The 21,763-nt window shown below is 25.4% G+C and overlaps 1 protein-coding gene across 2 annotated transcripts; it reads left to right on the top strand.

The window, feature by feature from the left end:
- The first annotated feature begins 239 nt into the window (after positions 1 to 239).
- Positions 240 to 13,902, top strand: LOC112594058 (fringe glycosyltransferase). Of its 2 annotated transcripts, XM_025338672.1 has the most exons (12): positions 240 to 785; positions 873 to 1,058; positions 5,083 to 5,131; positions 6,705 to 6,747; positions 6,880 to 6,939; positions 7,403 to 7,544; positions 8,607 to 8,689; positions 12,735 to 12,805; positions 12,898 to 12,992; positions 13,071 to 13,150; positions 13,235 to 13,335; positions 13,400 to 13,902. In XM_025338672.1, exons 1-11 carry the CDS (start codon positions 654 to 656, stop codon positions 13,290 to 13,292), a joined length of 999 nt encoding a protein of 332 aa, XP_025194457.1. In that variant the 5' UTR covers positions 240 to 653; the 3' UTR covers positions 13,293 to 13,335; positions 13,400 to 13,902. The 2 variants fall into 2 exon arrangements, with proteins under 2 accessions (XP_025194457.1, XP_025194456.1); XM_025338671.1 differs by having other exon boundaries at positions 241 to 785; positions 13,235 to 13,901.
- Positions 13,903 to 21,763: the final 7,861 nt, after the last annotated feature.

Below are 21,763 nucleotides of genomic sequence, written 5' to 3'. Positions count from 1 at the left end.
TATTACGGATGTCGTTGGGACGAAGTGGAAACGGAGAGGGACAAAAATATGTGTAACAACTAACAATAAATAATATTATTAACGCGATACGACGGAACACCTCGAGGCCACCGCGACCCGGAGGTTGATGCCTTCACGCAGTCCGTGTCGCGCCCAACACGATCGTCCGAAAGTCTAGCGAGCAATCGGCGGATGCGGTCGTTCTCCACGGTCTCGGCGTCACCACCGCGGTACAATCTGGTATTCTCAGGTGTGATATAATAAGACGTAGATAACCGCCGATCACCGTCAGTCATCACTCGCCGGCAACCGCTAACCGGCAACGGCGGCAGGCAACCGGCATTCGCGTCCCGTCCGTCGACCTGTGTGAACGTGCGCGCGCTTCGTCTACCACACGGTGTCGGCCGTCGCGTTTCTCGTGCTCGTCCCGCGACGGGTGATAACAGTTTTCGCTACTGATAACAAACGCGCACCAAAATAATAACAAAATACACCACACCTATCGATATTATTGCAGTCGTCTGCTTGTTATTACTATCATCATCATCGTAATAACAGAAATCAGTATTCAGTGTTTACTTTGTAGCATCGGCGGCTGGTCGACGGCCGTCCGTGTATTGCCGAAAATGTGATCGGCCGGCCGCGGTGGAACTATGTCCAGAAAAACCAAACGATGGCTGTTACAGTTGCAGATATTACTCGCCCTATTGGCGCTCGCATCGTTCGTTTTTTACCAACAGGTGGGAATCGCCGGAGGCAATGTGCTCACTCCTGTCCAGCAACAGGTCTGTCCCACTCGTTTGACTTATGTTTCGACTGTGTAATTAACGTTTTGATTTCTTTGGTTTTTTTTTCATGTTCGCGTGTCACAGCTGCCAAAAACAGTAAGCAGTTCAGCAAATTATTCAATGTTGGAAAGAAAAACATTTCAACGCATATTGCCTGTCGATGATGACCTTTTAGAAAAAGTGTTCATCACCGTAAAAACTACTGGCAGAAATCACTTGACCAGGTTGCCCGTAATTATAAAGACTTGGTTTCAACTTGCAAAAAAACAGGTACCTATTATTATGAATTTATGTATAGTGTATACTGAATATACAATATACTATTTATCCAATTGTTATAATATATTTTATTTGATGACTACTCCCTTGATCAGAATCACTAGATAATGACTTATTTATTCTTACGTTTATTCTCATTGTATATTGATACTCTACCAAAATTATTAGCAGAGTTATTAGTATGAGCAAACAAGAGGGTTTTCTTGAAAACATACTTTATAAAATAGCTATATAATATTAAATTACTTAATATGTTATGTTTTCTTTTAAAGTATTAAAATAAAAAAAAAATAAATTAAAAGCATTATATTTTTTTAGTTACTAAATGAGTTATGAAGTTACATAGTTGAAACTTAAAATCTTATTAGCTATTCCGAAAAAATAAAAAAGAAAAAGTTAACAGTTAGCTACATAATTAAACATTTTACCTACTCTAGATTTTTTGCTGCATAAGTTTGTTTTTTTAAATTTTTAATTAGTTTAATTTATTGTAATTGAGTTGTTATATCTATTATAATATAATGCTATAAATTAGGAAGTTTGAAAAAACAGATAATATCCTTTTATAAATTTGTTTTGTCATTATTAATGCAATAATGCTCCTTTTTGTTTTTGCTGGTGTAAATATAAAATAATTTATATTTTATTAAATTTAGGGTAAATTGTTGTAATTTTTATTAGTTTGGTAGATTTGAGATAGATACTTTTCTAATCATTAGTTCAATTAATATTTGTATTGCATGCAGTTTTTCTGGTCTTTTTTATGGTTAGATATTGTGATATAATTAATCAGTGATTATTAATTACTTTATAGAATACAATTTTGTATTGAAAGATATTGATTTAAAACATTTGAATTCCATAATTTAAGTTAAGTTAAAATTTAAAACTTACAACAGTTACAACCACTTGTAAAAATTTAATTAATATCTTCAATTTGTTAATAATTTTTTTATAATTTCCCAGAACTACACTAAACAATTACTCTATTTCGTAAATGGATAGTTGCTTGTGCAGTTTTGCTAAATTTCTGTTTACAAATTGGTTCTAAATTCTAATATTAGTTTGAATATTTATTCAGCAATGTATAAAATAAACAAAATGTTATAGTATTACTTATATTTAAAATTATACCATTATTGTTTTTCACGCTATAGTTTTGTTGATTATATCATGCCTTTATAAAAATTCAATAACATTACTATAGTACTTTCTCCATATATTTTTAATCTTGAGATAAAATTGTCTCCAAGTCATATATTATTTAGAAAAACAAATTTTGGAAATAATTAATAATTACGAAATTCAAAAATTATCGTAACAGCTATAATTTACCGATGACTACTACATTTTGGTAGGTATAGGATGAAAATAACTTTTAACAATTAACAATAAACAATAACTAAGCATAATTTTATAGATAAACAATTATGTATTTAACTTAAACATGGTTTTTATCTTCAGCTTATTTTAACTAAAATGGGTATTGGCGATTAAAGGATTTTTTTTTGTATGGAGTATTCTACACGAGTACCAATAATTAAAAATGCTTATACTACGTTTACTCGAGTTAGGTAAATTACTTAAATTGATTTAATAATAATATATTTTTTTTTATTAAGAGGACGCCGCACTCGCATGTGTTATTTTTATCTTACATATATACAACATAGTAAATTTTCATTTAACAAAATCCATTTATGTTGTTAGCTTTAATATTAGAGTTAATTACCTATTATCAAACTTAAAGGTAAAGATTTAATCTAGGTGATGATTTAGGATTTTATTGATATTTTAATTTTAAGCTGAGTTATAGCTATATAAAATATTGAAACTTAAAAATACTCATAACTATCACTTTAAAATTATAATATTAATAAAAGCCTATGTTATTGCTTAGATAAAATTCTTACATTTAATTTTGATAATAGGTAAATTTATTCTTATGTTAAAGCTAATAACATAAAATGGATTCTGTTAAATGAAAATTTGCTATGGTGTATGTTTGGAAAACAGAGATAACACATGCGGGTGTGGCATCATCTTAACATTTTTTGGGTTAAGATGTACCATTTATTAATAAAAAATCGAGTTAAATTAGTTTTTAGACAAAATTATTTTTGATTTTCTTGCTTGTAGAGAAATATTTTGAAAAATATTGAATAAAACACGAAATTTAATGTAACTATAATATTGTTAAAAATAAGTTCAAGTTTTAAAAATTGTTTATTATATGTTTTTCCGTGATTGTCTTTAAAACATAATATTCCATAACATAGAAATAAAAAATATTCAATCGAGTACCTATCATCCAGCATTCTCAAATTATTTATTATAAGTCGAGTTAACAATTTTAGGCTTTAAAATATGATATGATTATAAAATATTATTTAAGTAAGTTTTAATTATTACTAATAAATATCTCAAAGGAAGTAACATTTATTAATTTTAATTTAATGCCTAAATTACTTAAATTATTTATTTTTAAGCTATTTAAAATTATAAAAAGTTCGTGAGATTTTTTTTTTAGTTATTCGGTTACTTAACCGATTTCTATTCAAAATTATTTTTTAAGTACAATAAATTATTATTGATTTTAAATTTATAAGTATAATACATTACTATGGTAAGGTGAGATAAGCGATGCGAAAAGAGTGCTCGAAATTAGGTCTCCGTATACGTTTATAACGACATTTTGTTACTAGTAGAAGCTCTAGTATATTAATTTGTATTTGTTACTATTTTAATAATCATTTCAAAGGAAAAATACTAGTATTTGCCGTTGCTACGCTGTCAAAGGCTTAAAAATAACTAAGAAATTATTTTTAAATTCAATACTTACCTTCAGTACTTATTTGCGTATTTTACAAGAGTCCATTTGCGATATTTGGTTGGTAGTATTTTTTATTTAATCAAGAAAAATTGAGAAAGTTAAAATTATTGCTATTTATATTTAGGTTGATACTAGTTACGAATATATAATTTATTATTTTCAATTATTAGTTTTTGAATAAAAGTTATGTTAAATGCAAAGTGGCTATAGGTTACACAACACACCTGCATAAAAAAAAAATAGTTATCTAAAAAAGATCGGTACTTTTTTTGTACAATGGAATAATAATAAAATTATATAGTTTATCAGATCTTAAATTATACAATCATTTATATGCTTAAATTATAATACATTTAATTTGTATATATGTAGGAGTACAAACTGAAAATTTGAAAATAATCATTTATGTACTTACCTGAAATGTATGTGGTAAATCACTTCATTTTACAATGGGACTTCTAATAGACATTAAAATATTTTCGAAGAATACTTAATTAGTATATTTTTAATTTTTTATACTTATATAAATAATTTTTAATTAAAAACTGTGGAATAAAATATTTATTCCTTAGTTAAAATTATGAAATAAAAGTATGTTATATTATAATATGATCATTGATTAATTTTATTTATTATATGTAGTAATAATTGTTTTGTTACATTATTTTTTAAATTCATTTTATGCAATAAATAAATTGTATCCTAATTTTTTTTTTAACTATCGGTACCTTTTATACAAGAACAAATGTGAATGTGAAGGATTAATAATTATGTTTATAGGACGTGTCGTAGTATTACACGTTCTCTTGCAATTATAAAATGATTATTGTAGTATCAATATCTGTGGAAATACCTAGATTTCCCTTGGATATATAGTAGGTATGTGTCGATGACGCTTATATTCCAATATTTACTGCTATAAGGTTTGTTGCATTAACTATGCATTTAATATTAAACTCATTCAACACTTGTAAGATTTGTAAAGTTCGTAAAATGTATTCGGTAATTTATAAGAGTTTATAATATCAAGGTTAACTAGATCAACTGTTTTATAAAATTAAATTTGATACATAAGTTGTACGTGCAGGCATTTTCTTGATTGTATATAATTAAAGTATTTGACGTAATAGTGCTGTGTTGTTTTTAATTATAATAAGTTCACAAAAATTAAATTTGTTACAGACTTGGTTTTTTACAGACACTAATGATCAACATTTAAGTCAAGTGACGGGTAAGTTGTATGATTACTAGTTTTTAATATTATTTAATTATGGGTACATATTATGAATATTGAAACATACATTTTATATGATAAGTAGTATCAAAATATTATTGGTATTTTATATTTATCAAGCTAAAAGACTTAATACTACTGTAAATGAAACGCAAATATATTTAGCATTTTACTTATGGAAAATCATATATATTATTGTGAATCGTGATGGATTATTTTCATAAGTTATTCACCTGTTATAAAACAGTCAAATTCACATTAATATGTATAATAAAAGTTTACACTTAATAATTTTATCTAACATACAAAATCACACCGAAACTATTATTTTCTACTAGTCATTTGGTAATCTTATTAAATGTTCTCGTTACTAACAGGTGCTGTAAAGCGTATTATTTAAAAAAAAACATTTTTTATACTGTGCCCTCGATTTGTGTACAAGTAGGTATGCACATGTACTGAAATATATATTTATATACTTGATTCGTAGACTTCATCATACCGCTTATTATTTTCGGTTTGTATGACTTGAACTAATCATAGTAATCATTCATCGCTTTTTTATAATCTTGCCTTATACTTACCTATTTTATTACATATATTTAAATAAGATTCTTAATGTTTATATTTTTTATACATAGATTGTTTCACTTTGATATTAGATTTTTCATAGATTATAAAAATCATATTTCCGAGTACCTAATTACCAGTTTTAAAATATATACTTCAACTAGTAATTTAAAAAGTTATATATTTTGTATTTTCATGAATATTCAAAAGTGTTTAAATTTCATAAAGCTATTTTATTTTACCTATAAAAATATAAAAGTTTTACGGAAAATAATATCAGCCTTATTTTAGATTCAAAATGTAATAAAAACTAGCAGATCCGAGTAAATTATTTCATTTACTTAATTTAATTATTTTGAAAACTGAAATTTATTAATTGATTAGTATTGTACATATTTATTTTTTTAATAATTAATGTGATATATTTTTTGAAATTTATTAAATTATTTTTCCATTAATTATATATATATATATATATATATATTATAAAAGCCGTTAAAATTAATAAATACAAAAGTATGATAATGTTTTTGTATACCTATATATTCATTTTAATCTCAAGTCATTAATTTAAAAATACGAAAATTTTTAGATAGAACAATACTTCTTTTTGTTTTCAAACAATATGAGTTCAACAATGACGTTTTTGTCTGGGCAGGCTAATGTACACACTAGAAATAATTATGTATAGAACATTATTGTTTAGAAAAATTATTTGCTCAATATCCTATACTATCTTCAAGTAATTAATTTTTTAAGATTAGACTTTAACACCCGAATTCTTAAAAATATTATTTTTCTTAAATTAGTAAATTGTAGAAATATCATAAATAATTCATTTTTAATAAAATAAATGTATTTATTTACATAATTAGTTTATTAAAATTTTTTATAAACAATGATTTACTTATTCGTTTCATATTAAACATTTATAATATCATAATGATAAATCTGCTTTTAAATACATTTTATGTTGATGTTTTACTTTTTTATATTCTAGGTGGTCACGTCATAAATACTAACTGTTCAGCTACTCATAGTAGGCAAGTAATACATATGCATGTAACATTACAATAAATCGCAGTGGGATATCAATAAATAATTATTTTTAAATTAAAATTTTTATCTTTACAAGTTTATATAGTATTTGACGCTAGTTTTAATTTGATTTTTAGACGTGCATTATGCTGTAAGATGTCTGTCGAATTGGACGTGTTCCTTGAATCGAAAAAGAAGTTAGTATACAACTATTTAAATCGATCTTGTTTAATATATCATTGGTATAAAGAGTAAAATTCACGAAGTCGTATGTTGTTCTATAGTATAACTAATTTTGTATGTCCAAAAAACAACTTATAAACGATTTAATTTTAAATTTGTTATGTAGTATACTAAATTACTGGGTACTGTATTACATATATTTAGGTAACGTGTTTAAATGTTTTTTATCATATTAAAAATATTTATGTATTTTGAAGTCAACAATTTTACATACACTATCTTAAAAATAGTTGCGATAGAAATATGAAATAAGAAATGTTGGACACTAGGAGTACTGCCAAGAGTGTTTCAGAGCCTTTTTTGTTTTTAGATTAATAATTTATCTTTACGACAGTATCTAATTATTACTATGTTTAATATAGTTTTATAGTGCTTTACTGTTATAAAATATTATAAAATTTGTATTATTGATTCAAGGTGGTTTTGTCATGTAGACGATGACAACTATGTTAATGTTCCTGCTTTGGACGAATTATTAAAAATGTATAATCCAATTGGAGATTGGTATTTGGGACGCACTAGCACTCCAAAGCCTTTACAAATTCGCACCAAATTTCAAGTAAGTCAATACCAATACAATAAGGTAGTTATATCTATTCATTTGATTAAAATAATTGTTTAAAAGTACTGAGTATTTTAAAGTTGATGAAATATTGTTAAAACTTTGGAAAGTAAACCACTAAAAAACTTTAACAATGTCATTGAATATTCTATGTGTATTCATTATGATGTTGGTAATATCTAAGGTGACGGAGTAAATTATTTAAACATTTTGATTGAAACAGTATATTTATATAAATAATAATACTTTTTAGCCGTGTATCTTAATAAATACGTTGTTAAAACTTATTACGTGTATATATATTAAATAAATAAATCATCATAAAATTTGTTTTTAAATATTGTGAACTTCATAATAGTGTAAAGACATTTTTTCGAAATTTGTTTTTAGTTTTTGTATTTTTAGTTATTTGAAAAAAGATACTATAAATATTAAAAAGCATTTACTGGAATTTTATTTGAGATTTGACGAAAAATTGATTTTTTTCAACAGATTTTAGTTATTTGGCGCAATTTAACAAATATTAATATAGACGCTATAAACTTTTAGCTGTACATATGTTTCATTATTTTCTTTCCGTATTCTATATATATACTATATAGTATACACATTACACAATACTGTCTTATAATTATTTATTTTCATGCGAAAAACTTATCAATATTATTTCATTAATATTAATAATATAGTAACTTAAAATTTATACGTGATATTTTTGACAAAAATAAAATTCATCTTTTTAATAAAGAAAATACTACAAAATATAATATAATATAAACTATTCTTAGAAATATATGCTGATTCACCTGTTTTCTTGCTCAGAATCGTTTTTTTTTGTATGCCATGATTTATTATTAAATTCTTTAAATTTAACTTAATCAATTGCAAGATATATTCAAATCTTACTATACGCAGGCTCCGCTGACCATAAGCGAGTCTCTGGTTTTCTAATATACAAATGATAACGTATTTATTGTATTTAATTTTAATTTAGGGATATTATGTTCGTGCTTAAATATTAACTGTTACGTCCATAATGTTTTTTATTTTTTGTTTTAGAAAACTACATTTTGGTTTGCTACTGGAGGTGCTGGATTTTGTTTGAGCCGTGCATTAGTACTTAAAATGGCACCGATATCTGGGTAAGTTTTTAATAATTTTTTTGAAGTTATGACATTTAAGTATCTTTTACTTAATATTATAGTTAAGTTGCAAGCATTTTAAGTTTTTATTTTTGACTAAAAAAAAAAAAGTTAAATATATATAACTATTATATGAAGTATAAAAAATTTTATCATCAAAAAATCAAATCGATAAACATTTTCTGTAATTTAAACTTGAATGTAGGTGTACTTAAATACTGTATACAACTTTAAAAGATGTAGATATCTGTCGGCTGTTTTAATTATAATTAAAAAAAAAATAATAAAAGTGAGTATAATAATATGTTCTTGTATATCTAATTAAACAATAAATTTAAAATTTAAAATCCTAAATTTTAGAATGTATTTAAATAATACTACGGCAATATTTAAAAAATTGGTATTTATTTTATATCATACAATCGTAGGCAATACAATGCAATGTTATACAATCCAAGTATAATTTACATAATTTATGTTAATTGTTGTAACTTTTATATAAATTATATTTTAATATGTATTTTATAATATGAATATTTATGTCTAAAATATAATAATGATTTTCTATACACGACTGTACATTGTCATAGAAAATGTTTTTATGCATGTTATGAAATTTGAATTTTTATGTTTATTTAATCTAAATTAGATGAATATTTATCTCCACGGTGAGGCTAAGAGGGAACGTCCCTTTCAATTTATCGCTCTTTAAAATTTAACTATGTAAATCAAAGTTGTACAATACTGTTAGTGTACCAGTTTGTTACCACTGTCTAGACATTTTTATTTAAATTGATACCGATCTAATTATTTAACATTTGTATTTATATTTATTTTATTTTGTATGCTTATTCGTTTATATTTTATTTTTAAAACGCTTTTACTCGAGGAACCAATAAATGATTTTATCTCGTAAAAATCTAATACTTATTAAAACACATTATTCTGACCAATACTCGATTCATTGATATTAAACGTGTGAACAGTTTTGGAGATATTTTTACTGTTTAAATCGATTTTATTATATGTATTTAATATAATATCAGGTTTTTAACTGGTTCTCTGAGGTGAATAACATTTTAATACAACTATGACGATTTTTGTCATTTTTAGGTAGGTATTGTCGTTTTTATATAAAAGTCGACCCATAAAAAATTCAATTTTAATTGCTGGGATAAAACGAATTCAGTTCTTTCTAATTTAATGACATGCAGTCTCCATGAGTCAAAAGTGTATTCGTAACCCGTTTTTTTAAATTGAATAATAAATTGGGTGTTCCAATACAACTGTCAGTTGACGCCCCTTGTCCCCTCTATTTTCTTTCATTCCTCGTCGTTAATCAAATTGCTGAATTGACGAGTTAACCGGTTTATCACGTCTAGGCTCTCCGAAAAGGAGTTGTCTTGTGATGTATTTTTCGCACTAATAAGCTGAAATTCCTATAATAACAAAGCATTTTTTTTATTTTTATCATTCGTAAATTAAAAAAAAAAAAAAAAAAAAATGAAAGGAAAATTTCCCGCCATTGTTAAAAGAACCAAATTGGGTTTCGATTGGTGTTTGTCGGGGAATGTAAAGCGATTGTCTAATTGGCAGATTTTAATTGGCTAAAATTCTTTATGGAAGAAAAATATCTAGTTGGAGTCAATCCAAATGCGAAGGTAATAAGATGAAAAAAATGTAGTTCCAATAAATTAGATATAATGTTGCCAACAAATGTTGTTGCAGGTGATTTGTTGTAAGTATTGTTATTGGACGTCAAACTTAAAATTCAATGACTAAATTTTAATAACTCATTAATTTTAATGATAACATACCAACATTTATTCGCTATATTTCATATTAGTAGATATATGATTTTGAAAACAAATAATGAAAAGCAAAACCAATGTTAACACCAGAATATGTTCCTACTTTTTATGTATTTAATGTTCTAATTTAAAAATATAAAATTAAATATAATTTTTAATTAATGTATTATTTGAAATTCAATTTTATAAAATTTATAATGATAAAATATACTATAATTTAATACACGCGGAAAAATCACGGGGGACAAATATTATTTAATTGACTTATGAGTTTGAAAGAGAACACAAATTTTATGATAGTTAAATGATACATTATTAGAAGCCAAAAGCTATCTTTATGAGTCTAAGAAATATTGATATTATTTTTATGAAAAGTTTGTTACTGGTATTTGATAATGAATATCATGATAGACGGGCTAACTATAATGGGTATTCTACATATTATATAGTTATACAGACATACGGTATACATACTACAAAGTATAGAAGTAGGAAAATATTAAATAGTACCTATTATTACTTTAGGTATGTAAAAGGATTATATAGTTTAAATGTTTGTATTCCATTCAATTTGATTATATCCTTAATCACAGTTCATTATTTAAATTAAAATATTGTTTTAAAAATGCTTTTCAATATTTTTTGTTGTGTGTTATTTGTTAGATGTCGATTTATTTTGGTTAGCAATGAATTTTCAATTAGGAATAACAAATTTTGCAAAAACTTACACCTCCCTAATTAATAATTATGGTGGGTATATCGGAAGTTTGGTATTTAGTTTACCACAGATGTTTGTCAAAACTTTTAAAACTTGTTCATAGCCGTAACTTGTGTATGGCGTTCGAGGCGTTACATTTAAAGATAAATTGATTGACTACAACAACTTTATAATTAAGTCAGGCTTAATAATAAATACATTTTAATTGATATTAGTATATATTTATGCATTTATGTTCATACTAAAATATAAAAGCCCGCTTTATAAACGTTGGATATCATTTATTTTTTTGCTATTACTTTATTTTAATTATATTTATTTAAAATATTTTACATCAATTCGTTCGCGTAATGTATAATTAAAAATTCATTATTTTTGTCATAAAAAAATCAATTTTTAAATTAATACCTATACATTTTAAAATAATATTTTAAATTTGAGTTTTTAATTAAATTCAAATATTTTTTCTTTTGAAATAAAATAACGACAACAGTTAATAAGACTATTTACAGTGTTATTAAATTAATAATTTTTTAGAGTTAAAAAAGATAGTTGCTTAATTTATTTAATTTAAATATACCATTAATATAACCTTTTGATAAATTATAAAAAAAAGTTAAGTATATAGTAATAAATGTATAATAAGTTTTAAAACATCACAATTTTTAGGTTAGACAAAGATTAAAATAATGTAAGAAAGTACTATTTATACTCTACCATAAATATAAAATTAAAAGTTCTTTACTTTTAAAATTAGGTACCTAATTTTATAATAACTCGTTTATTATACTACGATTTAAATCATTTTTACTAAACGATGTCTAATGTTCATCGAAATTCTACTTAACCTGAAATATCTTCAATTTTATTGTAAATCGATGTACGTCTTATTCATCAACTGCAATAACATAAAAACCAGACCACCTATCAATAATTATTATATTTAAAATACATAATAGCATTCTGTGGTATATTAAGTAAAACGTACAACTCTAAAAGTAGTTATGTTTATTTTATTACGAATTAGGTATCATTTTTAGCGTCTTATGTTAAAATAATATGTCTTTTTTATTATGTCATTGATAAACATATGATTTTAATAATAATTATCTAAACAAGGTTTGCGTTTTCATTATTTTGAGTATAGGTATTGCATGGGAAATAAATTTTTTAGTATTATCATATGGCTCACAGTAAAATATTTATTTATTCATTTTTTAACATTTGGAACAGATGACGTGTGAATGATCGTTTATTAGATGATTTTATTTTTTTCACAAGCCATGTGTCACACATTAAATAGTTAAATTGTCAACCATCCAGAAAATATACATTTATGAACACGTTAAGAATAACAATACATAATAGTTTCCTGGATGAATAAATTTAAATCCTGGCTCTGGTTCTTTGTCATTCACTATTATGCAGACAGAATCGTAAAAATTAATGGCGTCTTTTTGTTTTTAAATGAATTGATTTTACTTATTATTATTATTATTTTTGTTTTTTGATGCAGGAATGGAAAACTTATGGCAATTGGGGATCGTATAGGTCTTCCAGATGATGTTAGCGTCGGATACGTTATAGGTGTGTATATGAGATTCGTAATGTATGGTTATTCAGATTTTCTTGAATCCTTATCATTTCTAAAATAACCAATTATGTTTTATTTTTTGTAGAACATTTGTTGAAAATACAATTGACTAGAGTGGAACAATTTCACTCGCACTTGGAGCCAATGAGACTTATAAAAAAAGATTTATTCAACGAACAAGTAATAAATACATATATATTATATATACACCGAAATATCAATATTAATGTTAATTATTTTGTACTTTTTATAATATAGCTGACGTTTAGTTATTCTTTGGACAATGATCCAAACACTGTGGACGTGGATGGATTTAACGAAATCACTGATCCTACCAGGTACATTTTTTACTGTTACAGAATTTAGAATAATGTGTTGTGTATTACGATGTAAAATAAATATTAAACTATTTTTATTTTCAGATTTCTTTCACTGCATTGCTTTTTGTTTCCTGAAGCTTCGAATTGTGTTGAAAAATAAGTATCAAGTATACTATTAATCGTTATATTGTTCCAGAGACTTAGTAAGAGTTAATAAAATCAAATTTAGTGTCGTTTTGTAACATTTTGCTCGGTATTTTTTTTTAGTTGTTGTCTTGTTTGACCTAACGTTTTATTAACTTGAAATATAAAAACCATTAATCATAAGGTCTTCTGAATGTGCATGTCATGGCTGATCAGAAGGTGGGAAACCGTCATAATGGTTGCGACTAATATTCGTGTGCTTACAGTTGAATACTCATTTCCCATAATGTGCCCGAATGATAGGACTGAAAATTCCCTCATTACTATATCATTTGTTACGATAATGACATTAACTATGAATATTTTCGATTAATCTTAAATTTAGGTTAGCCTAAATTAACTTTATACTAAAAATGACACTTATAAGAATTTCTTTAATTTTAGTTTTTTAAGTATTAGATACTCGGAACAGTCTGAACAAATATACTATTTTACATGAATGTTATTTTTTGAATATTTTCGGTTATGTTTTGTACAAAGATTTAAAATGTATTAAACATTTTCATAGAAGACATTATTTAAACAATTAATCAATAGGAAGTTCGTGTAAACAGTATAAACAATAAAATAGTAATTCTTTAATCATTAACTTATGTTTAAATTAATCATTGCTCTATGTGTTATAGATAATTAATCTATAAATAATCAATTTTAATATCAATATATCGATGTCTCATCCGGTTAATATATTTATATTTTTATTATTATCATAATAATAATGGTTAATGTTTTAAAACCGTTTTCTAAAGTTTCTCGTTGTTTATTGAACCCCTTCGCTCTTTAATGAAATATTTCTCAGTAATAGTCGAAAATATATAGGTAGTATTACGTGTAAATATATTATGTAAAATGTATGTAAATACCGCACGTATCTACTTACGTGCCACCGGAAGGCGCCTTATTGACATGCACGTTATTTATGTTAAGTTTTTTTATCTGTGATATTTAATTTTAAGCAATTATTTTTTGTACAAATATAATTTATTATTATAATTATCTAAATTATGATCTGTTTGTTATTTAATCAAAACATTTGTATAATACGGATTTGCAGCTATTACCTATTTGTGTCTTTTTATTGTGTATTTTAAGTAGTTAAAATGTTTTTATTTTTCGTTAATTTAAATAAATTGTTCATTTTTTATTCTATTATAGTGCTACCACTGATGTATTTTTAATGACAGAAAAGTTTTTATTAACACTTATTAATATATATATATATATATATATTTTTTTTGTGGTATTATATGTAACAATAAAGCTCATTATAGTCGAGTTTCATTATCTGATATATTTTCTAACAGATTATATACTATATGAAAATAAACGTTATTATTATATAGTATATACATGTACCGTGTATCTAAGTTATTTATTATCATTTTAGATTAACATACTTCGACATCAAACGTTGAAAAAAAAAATTTTATTAATAATCCATCAAGATATTTTATTGGATTCAAAGGTTAAAAATATTTTTTTTTTCATGTTTTTTTGTAAAGCCAGATGCACAAAAGAAGGGAGAAAAATGTATCAAATCTGTATTCACTATTCATCACTGCATGAACCGCATCACAACCGTCGTGTACAATAATATAATATATATGTCGACGGAACTAAAACTAACGTTTTATACGTTTAAGTGGTTTACTCCGAGATGAAGGATAGAGACAAGTGATGGAAGGAGGGGAAAAGGAAATGAAACACATTTTTTTTCACAAACTCTGATGACGGGAGGATGTCTTGCGCGATAAACGCTGTCATATGCGCGTGTCACGTACAAACTTTGCTTGGGTTTTTATATACCCTCGGGGCATCAATTGCCTTAGAAAACTAGCCCTTATATTATACCCTCAGCTATATATATATATATATATATATATATATATGTATTGATATTATGGCTTTTTCTCGACGGCGGTAATAAAGTATTATATTTTTGTATCGCATCATGCTCGGTCAGAAATTAAATTTGTCGATCTCGCTGGTTGGCATATACGGATCAATATATACTGGGTGATTCACATTGTATGTCCACCTCGTTGTTAATTTTTAATCGACTATTTTTTTTTAATATTGAGTTGGAATTTTTGAAAATAATAAAAGTCCATAATATTTTTAAGTACCTACATTTATAATATACATATTTATATTTTTTAAATTTAAGTGATAGTATAGTTCAGACTAAATTTATTCAAACATGAACTGAATAGAATTCTCTTTTCACCTATAAATTATTAAGCAGATTTTTTTAAATACAAATTAAAAATATATTTAAATATTTTTTAATATAAATTCGAATAAGAAGTCTTAATTCTAAAAATTAATGATTTGAATAAATTTATTATTAAAAGAAAAAATCGTGGTAAGTATGCTTGGTAAATTACCCTGTGTATATTTATATTGTATTATATTTTATTTCTATTTTATTTCAGTTGCTTATATCTTGTTCTCTTTACTTATAGACTATAGGTATCGCATAAATATATCGATCTTCACTCGTGTGTGCACTACCCATGTACATTGTACACATACAATACACTATATATTATATAAATATTGTCATAACCGCGTTTGTTCCCTGGATAATTAATATCATAAAAACCGACCTGACCATGTTGTAACGTTTGGTGAGGGCGCTGAAAATTTGGACTTTAATAATCCTTATAAAATTGATAAAACAATGATTAAAACTTAAAATAAGTATAATAATAACAATAATTTAGCAGAGATAGAAAGACATTTACAGCGAAATTTCATATGAAAAATTTAATTAACAAAATGAATAAAAGCAGTATCTACCTACTTCACAATTAATGCTTATGCATACGTGTAAATATACGGTAAATTTATTAGAAGTATTCATAATAAAGTATAACTAATCCGGAAGTTAATCAATTATAGGTAAAAACGATACATTACAGAAAATCAACGATTCTTTCAGTTTTGCTTGCTGTTGTATCTATTTTTAGTTAGCGGTTTGAATGTCTACACTCTACAGAGTCAAGGTGGAACGCAACAAGTTTTTCGAATGATCGATACCAACAGAAAAAAAAAAAGAATGTAAAAAGAAACGACGAATAATTGAACACACATAAATATCGTGGATAATTATAGTTTATAATTATAAATATAAAAATACCAATTCAATCTACATAATATAGATACGTCGTCACTCGGTGGTTGCGAGAAGCGATCGGATTGGAAGCGAACGTTAGGTAGGTATCTAATTTTTTTTTTAACCTGCAGAATCAGAGACGTTTAATAGGTATGCTGTGAGGAATAACAGATGTTGTTAATTAAAACGTAGGTTGATTAGCGTCGTCTGTTTGATTGAAATTTAATATGTTTAATCCGCTTTTGAAGAACGCATTCTAATGCTATCATTAAACGAGCATAAAGATATCTTCTAGGAGTTTATCCGTTACCTAGTCGAGACTTTCTCCGTATTGTCATTTTGCGTAGGATAATAATTATCGTTTTAACCGCAATGTCGTCTACTCCTATAAAATTGTCAAATAGGTCCTTTATGGCTTCACGTAGTACGAATATCCCTATTTATAAAGCTCATTATCATAATATAGAGAATTATATTATATTAGATATTTTCGTGCGTTTAATATTTTGGTGATATAATATCGACCCGTGTAATTCAATGACACATTGTTGCAGGTTTGTAGATATTCTGATAATTTTAAAACGGTCATTCTACGCTCGGTTATAGTAAATTATACTTATCTATTACCGTACATTTTGTGTTTCTATAGAAATATATTGCAGATTTTAATATTTTCAAAACAAATATCGACGGTAGTTTTGTTTTTGTAAGGATTTTCCAAGGATTTTCTAAGTTAATAACGTAAATATTTATATTAGGGGTGTTGTATGCATGTATGTATATATATATAGATGAACTCGTTCAGATTCATATTATAGTTTTATGGACATTGTTTAATGAGTAACGCGTTCCAAAAAGTCACCATAGTTAAAAACTTAATTTTTGTAGTTATAATTTTTAGCTATTATTTGTTAAATAAATTATAACTCAATTGTTACAAAATCACTGTAGGTAAAGATGAATATACTATATAGGCATCTAACTGATCTAACTACCTATGTCATATCTAATACTAGTAATGTATATAAGATTGGCATATAAATCAAATAAATAAATAAATATATTTTAGGTTTTGAACGGAACGTTGAATGAATTATCGATTTTACAATGATGTATGTTTAGTATTTTATTTTATTGTGTCTGCAGAAATATAGTGAAGGTTTGAAAACTCAATTCAAGGCTTTTCATCAATTGTTCTAACCTAACCAAAAACTGAAAAAAATACATAATTTTTAATAAAGTTTGTTTTGATTTGTCGACGATGACACTAACGATTGCATAAAACAAAACCCGACTGAAACTATTATTTAATTAAAATTGATTTATCACGTGGTGTGTACACTGGCTTATAATTTGTATCGTAATATTCTTAATCTATGCCCACAACATTAAATATTAGATCATTATCACAGATTATAAATTGATCTTGGTTTTACCTTATAGCAACAAATATTATGCTCGATAAAAACTTATTAAATTCAAGTAATAAACTAGCGTTTCAAAACATTTACGTATACCTAACGGCTAACGCACTAACGCATAAAGGGTTATTAACTTAAATCGGGTATTGTAGTTTCTGCAGTAGTTAATCCCATTGGTGAGAATTAATTACTAATTATTATAGGTACGCATATTTAGTATAATAAGTACCGTTATAGGTTTAACTGTTTATATTCTTAATTTAATTAATTATACCATGCACAATTTTATTAAAAATTATTTCAAATTAAAAAAAAAAAAAAAAAAATTGAGAATTGTTTGAGTGTTAAAAAAAATTTAAAATAATTAGTGCGAGTCATTTAAGGTGTTGTTAATAATAATACAGTACTTTGAAGTATCTAGAATGAAAATATTACAAATGACTTAAACGCAAAATTTTAAAATATACGATCATGTGATATTATAAATTGTTGTAATTTATAGGCATTTTTAATATATTATGATTTATAGATTTTTTACCATTTAAATTTTATGTCGTGAAAATAAAACTTACAAATGAATTATATTTAACAGTTAAGCTGAAAGCAACAATGGTATTTAACATCGTATGTTATAGTATTATGTAATTGTATGTAATTAGGTGATTATAGAAGGTAATCTATAATATATATTTTACTTGATAATGAATCATTCTGTTGAAAATGTATGTTCTTTAAAACCAAAATTAGATAAAAAAAAAAAAGTAAAAATTTAGAACGATGGTTTGAAAATTTGATTTAATCAAATACAAACATAATGGTGTGTTAAAAGATATTTCATAGTTATTTATAAATAAAAAAAATTAAACAGTAAAATAAATTTCATCATACATATTATATTTATCTATTAACTATTTAAATTTATAATTTTTAAAAGTATACTCTGATTTCCAAACATATACAAGATGATTCTTTTATCATTGAACACTCATTATTTCAAAATGTGTTGACTTTTTTCAATTTTTTTTTTAAAATGTTTAGTTTTATGCTTTTCTAGAATATAAAATCTATAAATTCTATTATATAAAATTTTTATTTTTTCATACTTGTCTTACATTTAATAGTGAAATCCCTATAAACTTTTAATTTTCAAATGGCAACCTATATATTAAATGTCATATATTAATAGGACTATTTTTTTTTATGAATTTTAGTGTTATAATTATTAGTTTCCATATAACTGTTAACGAGTTTTTGCTGCTCAAAGTTGGGTAGTTTAGGTTTTCAGGTGTTCGCTCACAGGTTATTACGGCTGCAAGACATTGATTAAAATTTAAAGCACAATTATTGTTTTATGTTTATAAAACATATATATGTATATGACCAGTAGTCAAATAATAAATCGTTATCGTTCGACCCAAGGTAATAATATCTTTATAGTTTTGTACCTGCTAATACTTACAACACGTATACGGACTATGGACCTTCGTAGACTTTGGTATCCATGATATCACAAATTATAATTAAAGTTTGATCATTTACAACTTTCTGATATCATAGTTTAATGGTTAGAATAGCCACAGATATATATCTGTGACAATATCATAATATGAAAGTACCTCCTAAACCACGTGAAAATTATAATACTTTAGCTATAGGTAAACTCCTAATGATTGCCGATAAACATAGATACCTAATATACATTTTTAATACCTATACCAATATACCGAATAATGATGTTAACCTCAAATTTTTTAACGCAAAATAATGTAAAACTCATTAGTCATTTACTCTTTACTCGTCATTATTCGTTTGACATTTAATATAATACAAGTCGTTTTTTCTGTGATTGAAAATTTAATTATTTCATTACTTTCATTACTAACGTAAACACTAAACACGTCGTTATACGCCAACATTTATATTAAAATTGAAACAATTATTATCTCTATAATATAATATTGTTATACAAATTAAAATTATGACTTTGATAAATAATAGGTTAGCTATATGTTTTTTATGATGTATTTTTGTTTATTACCTAAGTATCATCCAAATTGGTATCGTGTTCCCACGATTGGTTTACTTGGCCAACATTTGGTACTGGTGGTTACTTGCTAATTGCTATGCCGTCGAATCGGCATACTTGTACAATTATTTGTCACTGGTGCCGTTCTCGAAGATTGTCGGTAAATGTGACACAAGTCAAAGGAACGGCGAGTATATTTATATCACTGATCCCACGACTGGTTCGTATAGGCCAAGAAAAACAGTAGCATGCTAACTTTGATTCAGATCTAATAACGCCGAAATTAGTGAGTACTAATATTGAATAATATTTTATGATAAATTATGGATATGGAGAGAATAGATCCTTCCCATATGCTGTATTTATTTATTTATTTATATTTTGTCGTTCCTTATTTTAATTTTAAGTTTAAATACAAATTTATCGGGATTGGTAAATTGGGTCCCAGAAAAAAAAGGTTGTGGGTAAGTTGAGTCCCGAAAAAAATATATAAATTAAAATGTATGTGGTTTTTATAATATTATGTTCTCAATAAATAATATTATATAGTATAAATGATTAAAAAATTGTGAACCGGAAAAAAAATGTCAATACGCTAAATAATATAGTACGTCAAATTTTACAATATATGGTATAAATAATTAAAAAATTGTGTACCGGAAAAAAATGTTAATACGCTAAGTAATATAGTACGTCAAATTTTACAATATACCTGTCTAAACACACATTAACATCATACGTAGAATTAATTGGTGTCCAGGCGGTGTACCACACTGTCTGCAATATGACGTATTATTGTAACAATTATTCAAAAGTAAATTATATAAATATGAAATATTAAAGTTTTAAGTTTTTAATATTTTAGACCTAATCGCGCCAATGATTTATAGCCGGGACCCAACTTACCTATTACCTTTTTATAGCCAGGACCCAACTTACCTACTACCATTTTATACCCGGGACTCAACTTACCGCTTTCAAAACGAACCCAAATTATCGCGGACCCAATTCACCTAGCTCCAAATTTATATATTAATATATTATTATGAACTAAAAATAAAACGATAATAATTTTAAAACTTCATTAGTAAGTTTTCAATATAGGTAAGTGATTTTTTTAATTATATTATCTATTGTTTTGTAGCGATCATCTATTATAAATTATTAAATAAGATAAAATGTTAATATGTGATGAGTAGGGCCCGGATTTCAATGTAAAATGCATCTTATTTTGGTTTATCTTATACAATGCTTTCCAAGTTTGTAATTTGATTCATGTAATGGAGACTTTAAATCAAAGGTGAAATTTTTTGCTTTTTTTGTATATTTTAATATTTTTTTATTTTTAGAACATATTTTAGTACATTTCAGTCATTTTTTATTTTTTAATGCAAATTTGTACATTATACGATTATAATATATAGTATTTATACACATTACGGCCATAGATTAAATATACTTAGAATATAAAATCTATGATACGGTTTAATTTTCTTACATGTTTTTTCCTAAAATTTATAAATCATTCTATACATACAATATTGTCTATCTATCTTCATTTATTATCGGCCTAATCCATCGTCGCTAGTCGTAAGTCAAACTTATCAATTTTCAGTTTTTTTTTTTTTAAATTAAAATATTATAAATTACCAATAAAACAATAATTTAATACAAGTGTATAAATAATTTTTTTAAAAGCATTTTTTCCGGTAAAATGTATTTTTAAGACATTTTTAGCTTTTTTTTAGAGTATTTTTCAATAATTTTTAGTGCATTAAAATCCGGCCTGTAGTGATTTATTATAAAGGGTGGTGTGGTGGCAAAGCCCCCACAGGTCTGCCTTGAAGTATTTTTTGATATCA

The sequence above is a fragment of the Melanaphis sacchari genome, unplaced genomic scaffold (assembly GCF_002803265.2).
Source record: "Melanaphis sacchari strain LSU unplaced genomic scaffold, SCAv2.0 Contig21_pilon_pilon, whole genome shotgun sequence".
NCBI lineage: Eukaryota > Metazoa > Arthropoda > Insecta > Hemiptera > Aphididae > Melanaphis > Melanaphis sacchari.
Note: the sequence above shows the minus strand (reverse complement) of the source record. Positions and strands in the feature narration are given on the sequence as shown.